Source organism: Lactuca sativa, chromosome 5, assembly GCF_002870075.4.
Source record: "Lactuca sativa cultivar Salinas chromosome 5, Lsat_Salinas_v11, whole genome shotgun sequence".
Classification (NCBI taxonomy): Eukaryota; Viridiplantae; Streptophyta; class Magnoliopsida; order Asterales; family Asteraceae; genus Lactuca; species Lactuca sativa.
In genome coordinates this window covers 247,501,705-247,518,026 of record NC_056627.2, presented here as the reverse complement: position 1 = coordinate 247,518,026, position 16,322 = coordinate 247,501,705, and the positions used below count along the sequence as shown (strand labels likewise).

The following is a 16,322-nucleotide window of genomic DNA, read 5'->3' as shown; positions in this document are numbered from 1 at the left end:
ATTGGGTTCAATTCTAAGGCCCACAATCCATACTTGGGGTAAAATAACCATTTTACCCCTGATCCAACATGAACCAAGACTAAGGCCCAATCCCAAGACCAAAAAGTCCCAAAACCAAAAGATCTATAAAGGCACACTAATGGCCCAATTTTCCAAATTGGGCCCAAACCCATATGGGCTTTATCCTAAAGCCCAATAACTTCCTTAGTCCAAAAGTTGATCTCGGACGGCCCAAAGGCCCAAAGCAACAAGTCCAATAACGTAGCCCACAGGTGCGAAGCCCAAAAACACACCAAGCCCAAACTCAGCAAAACGCTGTGTGCAGGGCGTTAATGGTGATCTATCTTCTTCAAACCACCAAAACTCCACCAAAAGCACAAGAATCACAAAGAGAGGCTAGGGTTAGGGTTTTACTGAGCTTAGGGATGAAAGAGACTATATAGGAACCTAAATTGAAGTTTATGGGGTTTAAATATGAAGGAAACCCTAAAAGATCATGGGCTTGGGCTGCAATGCATCTCACATCATGAGCTCCTATCGCTCACGTAATGAGCTTAGTTTAAATCATAATTCCATTTGACCACTACTCACGGCGTAACGCATATATGGTCACATCGTGAGCCATGGTTTTACCCAAAAACCAAGCATTTGACTCCTCGAAGCCCTAAATCGATCCGATATGGAAACCAGGTGTTACAAAATTATTATGTTTTGAAAATTCATCCAGTTATATAAGTTGTATTCATTAACTTATTTATCTAAAGTGGTTGGACAATGTATTTAAAGTGGTTGGACTTTATTTATTTAAACGACTTATTTCACCCATTTGAACTTTGTATTTTATGTGTGTATTATAGTCTTTATTTAAGGTGGTGGAATGGCTGGATTATTACATCATTTTTGGGCATTCTTGCATTTACATTGTTATGTGTTGTTGCCTACTATTGGTTGGGCCATATTAATGAGTTCTAAAAGTACAATGCTTTAATAAGAAAAAAAAGACTAATTATAAGATTTTCTGATGATTTTTATGCAGCCTACTTATAGTTTATGGCTTTTTTGGCAAGATACTTATGGAGCATAAAGTGAAAAGGTACTACCTTTAAAAATAATAATATATTTAATATTTCTAAAAGTAGTGGTTAAATGCATGAAATAACAACTAACTTCAGCTGATCTGTAAATATAATGTAAATATATCATCCTACTTTCAAAAGGTCTTATTTCATTTATCCAATTTACTTTTTTTTCTAATTTTTTTAATTTTGTACTAATTTTTTTCATTAAAACATTGTACTTTGTAAGTACAATTCTATAATCAGGCATATTTGAAAACAACCACCTAATTATGGCATTGCACTTTAAAGTACAATGGTTTAACAATAAAAAAACCCAATTATAGCGTTGTCTGATGGTTTTTAGACAACCTAGTAATGACTTACGATTTTGTTGGCAACCTACTTATGAAGCATAACTTGGATTTTGTTGGCAACCTACTTATGAAGCATAACTTGAGATGATACTATTTTTACCAATGATACTATATATAATATTTCTAAACCTAGGGTAAAAAAACAACTAACTTCAAATGTTAATATAGCTATTGTAAAAATTATACCTACATTTAAATAAGTTGTGTAGGTGTTTGTAATTAGGTGTATCTATGTATATGTGTGACTATGTAGTTTATAATTATCATTTTTTTTTCATTTGTAGTTATGTACTTCCATTAGATTTGCAAAAAAGAAAAAAAAATCATTAAAACAACTATTAATGACTTTTTCTTTCCATTTACAATGTATTTTCAACAAAAAATAATATTGCTTAGACTCCCACTGCAACGCACATACTTAAAACATTGTTATATACATTTACACTCTGATGGAAGCCATATACATTAAGGGAGGGTTACATGAGGGATTGAGAACACAATGGTTTGTGGAGGTCATTTCTTTGGGGACATCTAACGATGACTTGCTTCATTACCTATTAAGTTTAGTGGGTATGAGACTCCACTTAATAGTAGACGCTTCATCTATGCTTTTATGGCCCCAAAGGCCAAATCACGAGTGTTAAAAAATAGTTTTGTAAAATTTTGGCACAATAGTATCAAGATGTTTGAAAATATGTCGATTCTTGTTAAATCAGTTATAGATAAATGAATAGTTTAGTTGTATGGAGGATGTGTTTTATTAACAAATTAAAAAATTATCTTTAAAAGATAAAGAAAAATATTTAATTATTATTTAAAGAAATAAGAATGTTTTTAAAATAAAATTTTGAGTAATTGAACATAATAAATAAGCTTTAGAAATTTGTTCCAGGTAAGGTAATAGAGGGTTCTATAAACGGTTGTCGTACCTGATACCAATGAGTTTGTAACCCTAACTTTTCTAATTTGGGGATGAACGATTAGGACCCGACCATCAAAACGTGATCATCACTCTACACAAAAAGGAGAAGTGGATGAGACGTCGAACAAAACCCTTCCTCGCCAAAGAAACACGTGTCACATTCGCCAACACCTGCAACTCCTGCCAACAAAACCCAATCGAGATCTCCCCCAAAACCCTCTCTCACATAATATGTAACGCCCCAATTGTCAGGTATCATTATTGTTCAATATAAATTTCATGTTTTAAGACTTGCTCAACGAGTTGATGCTATGAATCGTCGAGTAGGAGCGGGTTGGTACACGTCATTTAATGAGTTGACTCGACGAGTCGGGAAGGGGACTCGACGAGTAGGAGCTGGCAGAGGAAACCCTAAATTTCAGGGTTTTTGCACCCTATATATATTGGACCATTAGCGCCTCCCACTGTCCCTTATCACCCCTTGAGAGCCAGAAACCCTAAATTTCGTGTGTGTGAGATTTTGTGAGTGTTTTGGAGCTTTGGGAAATGATTTAGTAAAGGAAACTTGTAGATCAAGAGGCTAGCATCAAGGAAATTCATGTAGATCTTGAATCCATCTCAGTTTGGGCACGTTTTGGAGGTAACCAGCTGTTACCTTGTTCTCTTTCTTCTTAGAACCTCTCATGGATGGAGTTAGGGTTTTCTTTAGCATATTCATGAAGGGAGTGTGGTGTATGAGCTAGATCTGAAGTTGAAACTTCAGATCTAAACCTCCCTTGGGTCCTAAGTTCATAAATTTCTTTGTTTGGCCATGAAAGAACCCTCCCTTATGAGTAGAGCTTCATTTCAAGCTTGGATTCGGATTTTGAGGCATGCAAATACGTAAAGTTAGCAACTTTATGATGCTAATACACTCTAGGGACCTAGATCTACTATTTGGAACGAAAGAATAGTTTTGTATCGCTTGATCATGGGAATAATCGTATGGACTCGGCAAGTCTGGGAGATGACTCGACGAGTCGAGTAGGGTTTTTGTCTGAATTACTCCTGTGTGGACTCAGTGAGTTTGGGAGATGACTCGGTGAGTCAGTTTGGATTTTTAAGCACTGGGTCGTGTATTGACTCGACGAGTCTGTTAGAGACTCGACGAGTCGAGTCGGGTAATTCTTGAATCAGTAGGGACTCAATGAGGGGAAAGTTGCACTCAACAATAGGACTACATGGTCTGTTGACCATTGGCTAGTGACTTTGACCTTGACTGGGAATTGTCTTGTGCCTTCCAAGGGTATTTTGGTAATTGAGTATTTATTGAGTGGGTCACTCATGGGTACAGGCGAGGTGGTTGGAGCTATATCTGGAGGAGTGGACAGTATTGTCCCGAGCTACTAGCGAGGTGAGTTGTCCTCACTATATCAATAGGGTCTAAGGCACCAAGGCCGACCCTTTAGGTTGATATTCTGATTATAGTATAATGTATATGATTATGATCTGTTAGTTCGGTATCAGGATAGGCAGGATGTTGTTATGCTATGATGATTCGATAGATTGGTATGTTAGTGACCTGGTTAGGTCGGTATCCCAGTATATGAGATTGCTATAATTGATGATCTGTGAGATAGTTATACCTGATATATATGCTCGAATATGTTATTTATGCACATGGTTATTGGTTTGGTGGGGTTGAGGCGGTCCTGCTTTGTGCTGAAGGCCAACATACCCGACGAACGGTCCGGATAGGTTGTGAGCCTGTATGACGGCACAATCACACCGAAGGCTCGGGATAGATCCAGATAGACTGTAGGCCTTGCAAGGCGGTCCACTCAGGAGGCCCAGTATGCATGTTGTTGTTATTTGTTATTGATATGGTATTATCAGTGTGGTATTGGTATTTTGGGGGTAACTCACTAAGCTCTTGAGCTTACAGTTTCAGTTTATTGTTTCAGGTACATCAGGAGATCGTGGCAAGGCAAAGGCGTGACCGTACTGCTCCTCATCCTTATGATTTTAGTTTCTGGGACACTCTGATGAATCATATTTTGAAAACAATTTGTATAACACTATTTGGTTTTTAATGTTTGGAAAAGTTTATATTTGGCTTAAAAATTTTGGATGCTACGTAATACCAAGAAAATGGAGTTGTTAAAGCAAAATCAAAAGGATTTTCTCGATTTTGTTGTTGGATGTCGTCCCATAGCTGGAGGGATGCCTATAGTGGTATGTCCGCAGATAATATCAAGGGTTTGATTTTAGCATTGTCTTCAAGTTTGTTCATTGGTTCTAGCTTTATTATTAAGAAAAAAGGTCTCAATAAAACAGGCGCTTCTGGTATTAGGGCAGGTAATTACCCTAATTACGCAAATCATTATCTTTAATTACACACTTCTATTTATGGTGAGTTATTTGGGTTGACAAATTTTTCGGTTTGCAAGACTCACCTTTTCAATTGGTGAGACTAAAATGGATGATTCAATTCTTTTTATTCCTATGCCTCTTTGGTTGATCTTTATATTTGTGTTGTCAGTTGATATTTGGTTGTTCATCATATTGGTAGTCTTTTAGATAGTAAAATTGATTTTAAATTTGAATACAAGAAAAAGGATTAAATGCAAGAAAGAACAACATATATATTTTTGTTTATTTGATTAATATAAAATCCTTTTTCAATTGCATTTTGAAAAATCTACATGGTTATAGTATTGCCATCCAAATACAAGTTAATTTTCACTGCCATAAATGGTAGTTTTTTTCGAAGTATAACATCTTAATAATGCTATAATTGGTGTAGATTTTTTCAAAGTATAATGTCTTACTAAGAAAAAGATTGAAAATATCATGCTTTATTTGAAAGAAATGAATATAAGGTGCTACATGGCACAAATAAATCGAAGTGCATTACTATTTATTGCATTTATCTGTAAGTAAAAGGAAGTGCTGCTTATGCTTAAACCAACTAATGTGATAATTCAAAGTATTAAGCTATAGGGTGTTTTAGGATACATGAGCTTCTTCCTGCTTTACTAATATTCTTCTGATAATGCTTTTATGATTTTACATACCAACAAATTTGACCTTTTTTTTCTTTCAGGAAGTGGAGGATATTCATACTTGTATGAGCCTTTATGGTGGGTAGGCATGATAACAAGTGAGTTTCTTATTTCATGTTGTTTAATGATATCCTATTAATCTACACCACTTTCTTTGTTCTGAGGATATTATGATTTACATGTCCATGTTGGCAGTGAGACCCGTTGATGGGGGCATTCACCCTATTTACTTGAAATGTTGATTCTTAATGTAAACACTAACCTTCATACAAACTTTTTGTATAATGGTTGTTGAAGAGGTTGCAAACTTTGTAGCCTCTGCATTTGCACTAGCTATTTTGGTTACTCCTCTTGGGGTACTCAGCATTATAATCCAGGTAGGTTTAAAAAAATATTTGAGATATAGATAAAAATATACAAATAAGGACAAATTTTAAGTATTTAAAAATATACAAATAAGGACAAATTTGTCCAAAGTTAGGACTTAAGGGTTGTTTCTTTCTTTTTTGTTCCTTAATGATGTGTGTGTGGATAATGTGTTGTATACATAACTTCAGTTTCTTTTCTAAACAATCTAAATAAGACTTAGTGACCATTTTACTTATCCATTTCAAAAAACATATTTCACAATATTTATCTATTTTAAGTATTTAAAAATATCAATCAATTCAACATGAGAAGAGTTGGGAGGAAAAAAGAAAAAATGCAAATAGGTAAAGGGTTAGTGTCTTAATACATTACACCCATGTCTTTTGGCTTAACCCAGTAAGTCATTATGTCTAAATTAAGTAAAAAATCAGCAATGTATACATGTACATATTAAGTGCTTAATCCATTAATCATTATGTCAAAAAGAAACAGCTCCTTAATCAAGTCGTTCTTTCTGCATTAGTAAAAAAGACACACCTATTCATCTATATATAGCTGACCTATGTCATATTGTAGTGTTGTGCTTGCACATATTTTTGGAGTTCTTGGTTGTGCTCTATGTGTTGTGGGTTCTATTACAATTGCTCTACATGCTCCTCAAGAACGTGCAATTGAATCAGTCATAGAGGTATGGGATCCTGCTACAGAGCCATGTAATAATCTTTTTTATTTAATTTTTGGGTTAAATGCACATTTATGCAAACAAGTTTTCACATTTTTCCCACTTTCATTTTGCAGCTTTTATTTTATATGGGGTGCTGGTGTTAGTAGTTGTTTTTATACTTGTCTTATGTTATATCCCGTTATATGGTCATACACATGTAATGTGCTACATTGGAGTTTGTTCTCTAGTAGGTTCTTTGTCGGTATGTAGCTTTCTTATTTCTTTTTTTAATTTATTCTCTTGATCTTTGTGTCTGAATATATAAAAGGGTTTTTTTTTTGTTTGTTTCACAGGTAATGAGTGTTAAAGGTCTTGGTATTGCTTTGAAGCTTACTTTTTCAGGAACAAATCAATTAGTTTATCCTTAAACATGGGCTTTTACCTTCTTTGTTCTGCTTTGTATCATTACTCACATGAATTATTTGAACAAGGTATTTTATTAAGTTGTTCTTTTTACATTAAGTCAAAGAAAACATCCATACTGAGTGCATGTTCTTTGGGTGCAATATTGACTATAGGCTCTTGACACCTTTAACACAGCTAGAACCTTCTTCATAAAACCAAAGACATGGTTGCTGGTATGCTTTTTTACCTTTTCATCACCATCATATTCTTTCTAATACAAAGTTTTATGGCACATGACTGGACAAACTTTCTATTGCTATTTTTAATATACAAATGACGAGGCATTCATGTCTTTTGTCTTTTGCATTGAGAGTGAGTCCCTGTCCCACCTTTCTGGGCGAGATAGCAAAAGTTGCAGTTTTTGTCCCATTGACATCAGTCATATCACTCTGACACTCTGTATGTGTAAAACAATTACATCTTGTGTATCAATGACAGGTCAGTGAAAGTCTCCAAGCACATGGATGAGGAAGATGGTATGTGTAATGAAGGCATCCCTTTGAGGACGAGTAATATGAACATGAGGTTAACATGATGTGTTTTTTTTAGCAAAGCACATTGTATTTTTACTCTTGGCCTTTTCATTAGCTAGGGGGAAATTGTTAACTTTATTATGTTTGTTAGTTAATTATATCAGTTATATAAATTCAACATATTGATTATAGAAAATGCACCTTCTTTTCTATCATGTAATATGTATGGTGTTCATAAGTGACATTTCTGTTGACCTTGATGTATGTAAGCTATCAAGTTTGCTAAAAAAAATCATATCATAATAACAAGACCATATTTATAATAATAAAATTTATAAGTATTATATTGCAAAAAGTTATAATATTATTTGAGTAAGTTACATATTGATGGATTTTTATATATTTGTAAGGATCAGTTACCATGAGTAACAATGTTAAAGAAAGATTATACATGTTGAACCTGGTTGTTATATGCAATATCTATAAACAAAAGGAACAAAAAATGCAATCGAAATTTAAGTTTTGGATTTGAGACAACAAAATTTTGAAAGTTATGAATGTCAGGGGTTAAATATAAATTCCCCAGAGATGAGGGACAGATTTGCAATTTTGGCGAAAGGAAAAATTTGAATGGCTTAATTTGGTGATCATCGAATTCTTTATTCTTCGTTGTCGTCTTGTCGATGGGGCTAGAATTTGTGTGTTTTGACCTACTACAGATGATATACTACAGGGACCAATACATTAAAATTTTCATTTAGGGACTAAACTTGTTACAAACGATAGACTATAGGGACCAAGTCATTAAAAGTTCGGCATATGAAACGTAACCCGCTGGTGCTGGAGGAATCAATTTCGTCTCTCTCACGCGCACGAAACAAAAAGTAAATTCAGTAATGGAAAACATCGGCCCCTTGATCAGAGGCTACCTCACGAAGCTAAAGCAAGCATCGGTGTTGTGGGTCGAAGGTTTTCGAGAAGCTTGCTGTCTCCACAGAGTCGTCATCTACTGTCTCAGGTTCTCCAATTTTTTCCACTTTTACACAAGTTGCTTCTTCAATTTCGACCTTTTGTTTTAATTGTTTTATTCGCTTCTGAAGGTCGAGGCAACTGATGATTCGAACCGGACAGTGCTTTCTCTTAAACGGTTTTATCTTTTTAGGGAGGTAATATCTTGCTCTGTTAATTTCTGCTGATGATTCGAATACTTATAACTATTATAAATTTGAGTTGATTGAAGTAAAACGATCCTACCTTTGTTCCTGAAAGAGTTACTATTGGATATTTGGAGGTCGTTAGTTAACGTTTTTAACTTCAAAATTGACTAGAATTAGTTTGTCTGCGTAGATCACATTGATAATTGTGTCTAATTATATAAGGAACATTACGATTGCGGAAATCTATGCCAAATTTGAACCTCAAAACTGTTTAGGTTTGAATCTATAATCGTGTAGAATTCACAGTACTTAAATAATCATAGCAATGTCATCCAACTACAAAGCAATTTTCACTGCTATAACCTAGTAATCTAGTATCAAAGTACAATCCTATAATTGGGTAATTTTTTCAAAGTAGAATGCAGTAATGGGAAAAAGTTTAAGTACAATGCTGTAATCGAAACAAATGAAATTAAGATGCTACAATAAACAAATAAAGGAAAGTACAATACTATTTGTGGCATTTAGCCCTAAAAATAAATTATTTCTTTATTAGTATCTTGATGCATAATGTTCAACTGTTACTTAGTTGCAATTCTCATTCGACCTTATACTCTCTATGGTGATCAAAACTTGTATTATTTGCAGTATTTTCATTCTAAGATCTCTTATCATTCCAACACTACAATGGATATTACCCTTTGGAGTCTCAGGTGGTGATCAAGATCTATGCTTATCGCATATGCCTATAAGATTGTATGCCTTCTTACGACTTGGACTCTTACAACTTATTTATGTGAGTATACAATAGGAAACTTGGTTAATTTATGTGTGCAGATTTGATCTAAAGATGCCTACTTTAACAATCATTGAGAATTAATTCTTGAAATGTGAGTTGCCATGATGCCTACAATCTCAAAATGCTAAATATGTTTGTGCTTAAGTCTCTACATCTCCCTTGTACCTGGTGAACCCCATCTACTTGAGAGAGTTGACTATGGACTCCCTTATCGGTTGACTTGTTTGACTTTTCTGTCTTTTGAAGTTGATGTTTTGTGATTTTGAAATGCTGCCAATGCCATGAATTGATATGATTTTGGTTGTGAACAGGGTCTATGGTTCTACCCTTTGTACATATTCAGCTTCATTTTAAGCACTATATGGTACATATTTATTTATAATGAGTCTTAAATACAGCATTTGCCACCTGCATACATAATAAATAACATGCTTATATCTAGGTACAATGATATTGCTCAGTTTGGTCTTACAGTGACTGAAACACCTGGATCAACCAATGCAACTCCATCTAACAATAACAAAAAAGAGGCATCAACTTCAGAAAATACAACACACAGACATACACATGTTGATAAACCAACTGACCTTGGCAGGTAAAAAAAAAAAAATTTTTTTGGAGCTGCTAATTTAGTTGCCATAACCATAAGTAACATCATATACTTATTTTCAGGGTCATGATAGGAATAGCAGAACAAGGCTATTCACTCCTCCTACTGACCTTTTTCTTTCTCGAGGTATATACATATATATCATATTTTATTTTCCTTTTATGGTAATAATATAGATATATTATATAACAGGTTTACCTCACGGGTTTGGTGCCTTATATTGGGAAGGCACTCAATTTCATACTTCTTTCATGGATGTATGCCTACTACTGCTTTGAGTAAGTGGCGATGACATGGCTCCTGTTTTTTATTTTGTGGCTTCTCATTTAATTTTTTTATAGGTACAAATGGAACTTCTCTGGTTTGAGTTTGGATAAAAGGCTTGACTTCTTTGAGTCAAACTGGGCATTCTTTGCTGGTTTTGGTGATTTTTTTTTTTCATTTTCTTTCACACTTTTACATTTGATTTGTCTCAATTATTCTAAAGGGCATCATTTTATCCACTTAACTATATTCTGCATGTGAATGTCGATTATTTTAAGTATGAATAATGTACTTTCAGGATCTCCTTGCGTTCTGGCTATTTTCTTTTTTTCTCCTTTAGTAAGTTATGGTGTAATGGCTGTACTCTTTCCAATGGTAAATGCTCAAAAACCTTTAATCAAACTCATACTATTACAAAATCATAAGTTTCAGGATATTTATTTTGTTAATCACACTAATTGTTTGTGTCTCAGTTTGTTCTGACTGCAGCAGGCTCAGATGCTGAGAGCGTGGTCAACTCTCAAAAAACAAAATGGAGGGGTCAAGAATTGGGAAAGCTTCCTATATTTTATGTTGCGGATAAGTTATTGTAAGAAATCTACTTCTTTCTAAAAAAATTATATGTATATATGTTACGCTAAAATTTGTCTTAAATAATCAATGTTTTTTTTTTCAACAGGATGCGAATCTTATCTCTTCTTCCTGTGGAATCTCATGGACAAACATCCGACAAGAAAGCACTTTGAAACCAACACGCTGATCCTGACTAGTACTTGGAAAGTTACATTGTACAAAGATCAATTTTACTTGTTTTATGGCTGCAATCATTAAATTAATTAGTTTGTGTGTATTTTCAAGTTTTTTATATGTTCATTAATTCATTTTTCTAGGATTCCAAGAAAAAAAAAAAATCATTGGGTTTTCACTTTTTTTATTAGTTCTTCTAAGCACACACTCAAACACGCAACTTTGGAGTTTCGTTTTTCACTTATAATACAGGGGGTATTTATTGTAAAAATGAAGCTAGAACTGTACGTGTATGCATGAAACCACAACGTCTTTGTTTGCGATTAACTCTTGGCATCTTCATTTTGAACATCATTCAATAATGTTGGGTTCTAATCAAGTGAATCATAGTGTGTGTTTTATTTATTTATTTATTTATTAAAGAGAGTTATTGTCACTGTAGCCAAACAAACTTTCATATAATGGTTTAAATGGTCATCGTGAGTATTTTTTGCATTTTAAGGGCACGAACTTATGTTTTACCAATTGGAAAGTCCTTTTATCCATTTTAGTAGGTTTTCTGTCTAGTCACTTGCCAAGTAAGCGGGTGAGTGAACCCGTTGAGTAAATCCTGAATTGATTCGATGACACACATGCATAGATTATTTACCGCCTTTAATTTCTACTAACATCCCACCACCCCTTACAGTCGATTGAGTTCCAGGATTAGGTCTGCTTATTAAATGGGGAAACACCCATGTGGGACTTGATGTAAAACAACCCTAAAACTTCTTTACCATATTTAGCCAAACGCTTATCGACAAGAACCCTTAAAAAGCAACAATGTCGGCTCCACCGCCTTCACCGATTCTTTAAATTCTGGTGAAGACATCAACTACCATGTGTTCCATTCAATCTTCTGTGAATGTGGTCAGAAGATTGCAGATAATCAATCTGAAATGCAACGGTTGAAGGAGCAGCTCGGACATGACTATATCGTGTGCAGGATTGACTATATCAGTCTCCAGCACAAGCTGGATGACCATGATCAGAAGTTTAAAGTTGTTGGTGTTGCGATGGGTGACATAATGGTGGGGATGCTCGTGTTGCTGGTGGTTATGTTACATTTCGCTCTTAAGCTTGGGTGATGGGTGGATTTGAAGCAATGGTGGTTACGAAGCATATTAGTATGTCGATTTTCTGTTTTTTATTTTTATATTTGTTTTTTTTGGTGATATATGTAAAAGACTGTCTATATGACAATCATTTTGTAAGTGAACTCCAATGATGAATGCGTTTTCTAAGTTACATGTTCTTTGTTCATTATGTATGATCCTATTTTCTAATTTTTATATAGAAAAAATTCTGTTGAAAATGCATTAGAAATGGGAAGAAGGAAAAAGTGGGCATGTTAGTGACCTCACGTGCCTTGCATAATGGGGGTAATTTAGTCTTTTCCACGCACTAGCAACCAGTTAAAAGTTTCTTCTATACCTACTTATTTCATTCTCACACATTGTTTTCTTCTTCAAATACATTCCAATGTGAAACTACATCAGTGTTGTAAAACTCGCCGAGTTGCCCGATTACTCCTCCGAGTACTCGCTACTCGACCCCTTATCGATGCGAGTTATAGAATCCCGAGTACTCCCCGATTGGCCCCTTACTGAACTGAGTCGTGTTGTAAAACTCAATCAACTCAGTGATTAATATGTAAAAGATACTTAATGATTTACTATTTAACACGCACACATGTGATTATTACTACATATATATCTTAAATTTTCAGTAATTATTCATGAAGTAAGACCATTATGTGTTTTTTTAGTTTTTGTGTATTCACATGTGTTTAATTTTGTTATATATTTCAATCAACTTATGATTTTGACATATATAATTTCCCTAAAATATTTCTACATGAATTACCAAATCCGAGTACTCCTGAGTACTCCCGAGTACTCGTTACTCGGTAGTCGGCCGAATAGGTATCAAGTAACGAGTTCTACAACCTTGAGCTACATAATGAAGAACATGGAATGTGGATATGGAAGTGAGGCTATAATATGAACATCACGTACTACCAATAACCCAGGAAGGATCTTTTATGCATGACCTAAAAAGGTAATTTACCCTTTGTTCATTTTGTTATGTTAACCCTAGTTTTCTTAACATGTACTAATTCAGGCAAATGATTGGAATCAGGATGCTCGTTCAGGTTTTATAGACAGGGTTGATGAAATGCAGTGCAACAATGAATGTATGATCATAAGTGGGTTATTTAGGTCGAACAAAAAGTTTCAATATAAGGTCTTTAAGTTGAAGGTATACCTAATATGTATTTGGGTATATATATATATATATATATATATATATATATATATATATATATATATATATATATATATATATGTGTGTGTGTGTGTGTGTGTGTGTGTGTATTTGTGTTTAATTATGTACAAGTTGTAATCAAGGTCATTTGGGTTAAATTATGAACAACTTGTAATGTACTTTGTTTTGGTTTGTATGTTTTACATGAATGCTTGTTGTGTTAATTTGGTTATTGTATTACATTAAACTTAATGTCTTAATCGTTCTAGTGTCCACTGATGTTACCCTACATCTTATACAAGGACCAAAATCAAATTATTGGATCACATGTGTTAACTGACAAGGACCACATGTTCCCTTGTAACCTAACCAAATTAACATTGATTCTTGGAACTATTGACCCCATGTTCCCTTGGGTAACATGCACCATGCACGATCAAGAAAACAAGTACATATCGTTCTTAAACAAACTAAGTTTCTCAAACAACATAAGTAGTGCAAATTAGTCACTAACAAATAAACAAGTACATATGTTTCTCAAAGAAACAAAGTTACTACAAATCCAAACAAATCAACCTAGTACAACCTAATTCCAAACATAACAACTAAGTCAAACCAGGTAAAAACATAACAAGTTCAAGGAAAACATATCCTACTCATTAAGGTCCAATGGGTCTGCACTAGTATCTCATTTCCCATTTTGCCCTTAACTCTCTTAGAAAGTTTCATCTTAATGATTCTTTCCGATTTCTTTCTTTTACACTTACCCACTATTTTCTCTTTGACCTTCAGGCACTAATTTTTGATCCACTGCTTCATACACTAACTCCTTGTGCTCCTTCACCATTTTCATTGATAGTTGTTTTCCTTTTTCTCACATTTAGTTTTGGCCTCCTCCCAACTTTAGGTTTTTGCACTTGAGGTCTTTCAGCTTGAGGACATGTTACCTTATTATGCCCCTACTTGTTTACATACACCGCATGGTATTTTTTTCCCTGCCTTAGACACAATGTGTATTAGGCGCTTTTTTGATGCATCTCTTCTTTTGTTAATCTTTGGTCTAGGTGGCATTCTTCTCTTTATTGATGGAAGAGGTGGTATGAAGTTAGTAGGTGGCCACATATTGCTAGCATTCATCCTATGAATCAGGTACATGTAAGTGTTCTTGTACACAACACCATAGAACATTGTATCCACATAAGTACCTACCTCTTTATTTAGAAAAGAGATAGTTGCAACTAAATGCGCGCATCCATACCTATTAAGCTTCCACACTCTACAAGTACAAGTCTTCTTGTCTAGGTCAATAACATAGGACTCAACCATGTTTCTTGTTTCAAATTGGTTTAGAAAAGTTAGTAAAACCTTCCAATACCTATTGCAAACATAGCATAAGTAAGTACCTAAATACAGTTAGGAGTGTAAAGATTATAAAGTACCTTTGAGCTCTTTTCAATTGATTCAGTAGGAGTGTAGTTGTTGGGTAAGGCTTGTAATCAGACCATGAACTACCTTTGATCTTTAAATTGTAATCCTCTACATAACATACAATCTAATCTCCTCTAACATGGTGATGACTGGCTTTTTCCTCGCATCCCTGATGAAACTATTGAAGCTCTCAGATAATCCATTCTCCACTGTATCACATATCCTTCCCTCTTGAAAGAATGCTCTACTCTAAGATTTGGGGTTTGTTTCCATAAGATAAGAAAATGTTGTGGGGTTAAGAACTTTATTCTCCTTCATGGAAATATTGAATAAAGGATCAGTGGCTTCCTTGCTTGCCTTCCAAAACATGGTATCATAGTGTACACCAGTGAATCTTTTCTTAAAGTTGGAAACAATATGCCTTGCACATTGCATATGTTCAGTAGTAGGCATTAGGCGATACTTCTTTGACAACCTCTAACAACCCCTATCCACCCTTGCTTTAGCCCATCAAAACACAAGTAAAACTTGCTAAAATAATTCTTACCATCTGGCGTAGAATTGACATCCATTTTGATTGTTGATCATGTATTTGATCTTCTAATCTTCTCACCATATGACCAACATTTTTCATAGTGGTCCACTAGTGTTCCTTCAATCAGTTCAATTGCATACTTATTTTCTTTCCTACATTGTCCCATACTTACATCTATACCAAATTTCTCTTTAACCTCATCCCTAAGTATCCTGACACTAACCTTTTGTTTCTATAAGAATTATGTTGTGTAATGAGTACCAATCCAAGAATAGTTCACAATTGAACCTAACTTGAAGTTTCTTGCACAATTATGCTCATTTATGAGACTCTTAATCTGGAAAGACTTTTCCTGACTCATCTAAGAAGCCCACATTCTAAACTTGCACTATGCAAAACAACATTTCACTAATAGTCTCCTACTATCATTTTTTTGTAACATAACCGATAACCATCTGCAACAACATAGTTACACATCATATGTTTCAATTGTTTAGGACTCACAAATCTCATACCTAAAACATGATTTTGCTTTTTCCAATAAACATTCTCATTGTAAATAGCTTGGTCATTAGATATTACCTCATCCTCAGTTAAATGATCATATGGCTCCTCACTAGGTGGACTATGCGGGGTGACTTGCTTCTTTGGGCATAACTTACTCAGAAACTCATCATCTTTTGTCTTGTTCATAGGAATGCACTCATCAGGTTCGGTGTTCACTTCCATATGAATTCCATCATCTTGATCACCTTGCAAATCCTACCTTGCACCTTGGATATCATCCATACCATAATGTAAATCATGCATGTCAATTCCATCATCCATATCTATATGACTTTGCACTTCTTCATGAACTTCATTTGCGCCAGACAATTTGTCTAAAGAACTGCAAACTTCTTCTTGCTCTTCAAGAACCCATTAATGTATATTAACACCAAGATGGTTCATGTATACATCAATTACACAATCAGAAGCATACCCTACTTCGATTAGTTCTATCTAATCCATGTCGGTAGCGATTATCCTCAATCCATCTAGAAAGTCAATATCGAGCATGCCAAAGTACACATTCACACATCTCTCAACATTGAATCTTTAAAGGA

General features: G+C 34.5%; 1 protein-coding gene and 1 pseudogene across 1 annotated transcript; both read left to right on the top strand.

The window, feature by feature from the left end:
* Positions 1-4,534: 4,534 nt before the first annotated feature.
* LOC111877970 (probable magnesium transporter NIPA5) lies at positions 4,535-7,364 on the top strand (annotated as a pseudogene).
* Positions 7,365-8,215: 851 nt separating this feature from the next.
* Positions 8,216-11,124, top strand: LOC111878034 (protein EI24 homolog). The gene is made up of 11 exons (XM_023874550.3): positions 8,216-8,387; positions 8,470-8,535; positions 9,175-9,322; positions 9,637-9,689; positions 9,768-9,920; positions 9,998-10,061; positions 10,128-10,213; positions 10,277-10,359; positions 10,498-10,574; positions 10,673-10,788; positions 10,879-11,124. The coding sequence occupies exons 1-11, from the start codon at positions 8,266-8,268 to the stop codon at positions 10,943-10,945; spliced, it is 1,035 nt and encodes a 344-aa protein (XP_023730318.1). The 5' UTR covers positions 8,216-8,265; the 3' UTR covers positions 10,946-11,124.
* The last annotated feature ends 5,198 nt before the right edge of the window (positions 11,125-16,322 follow it).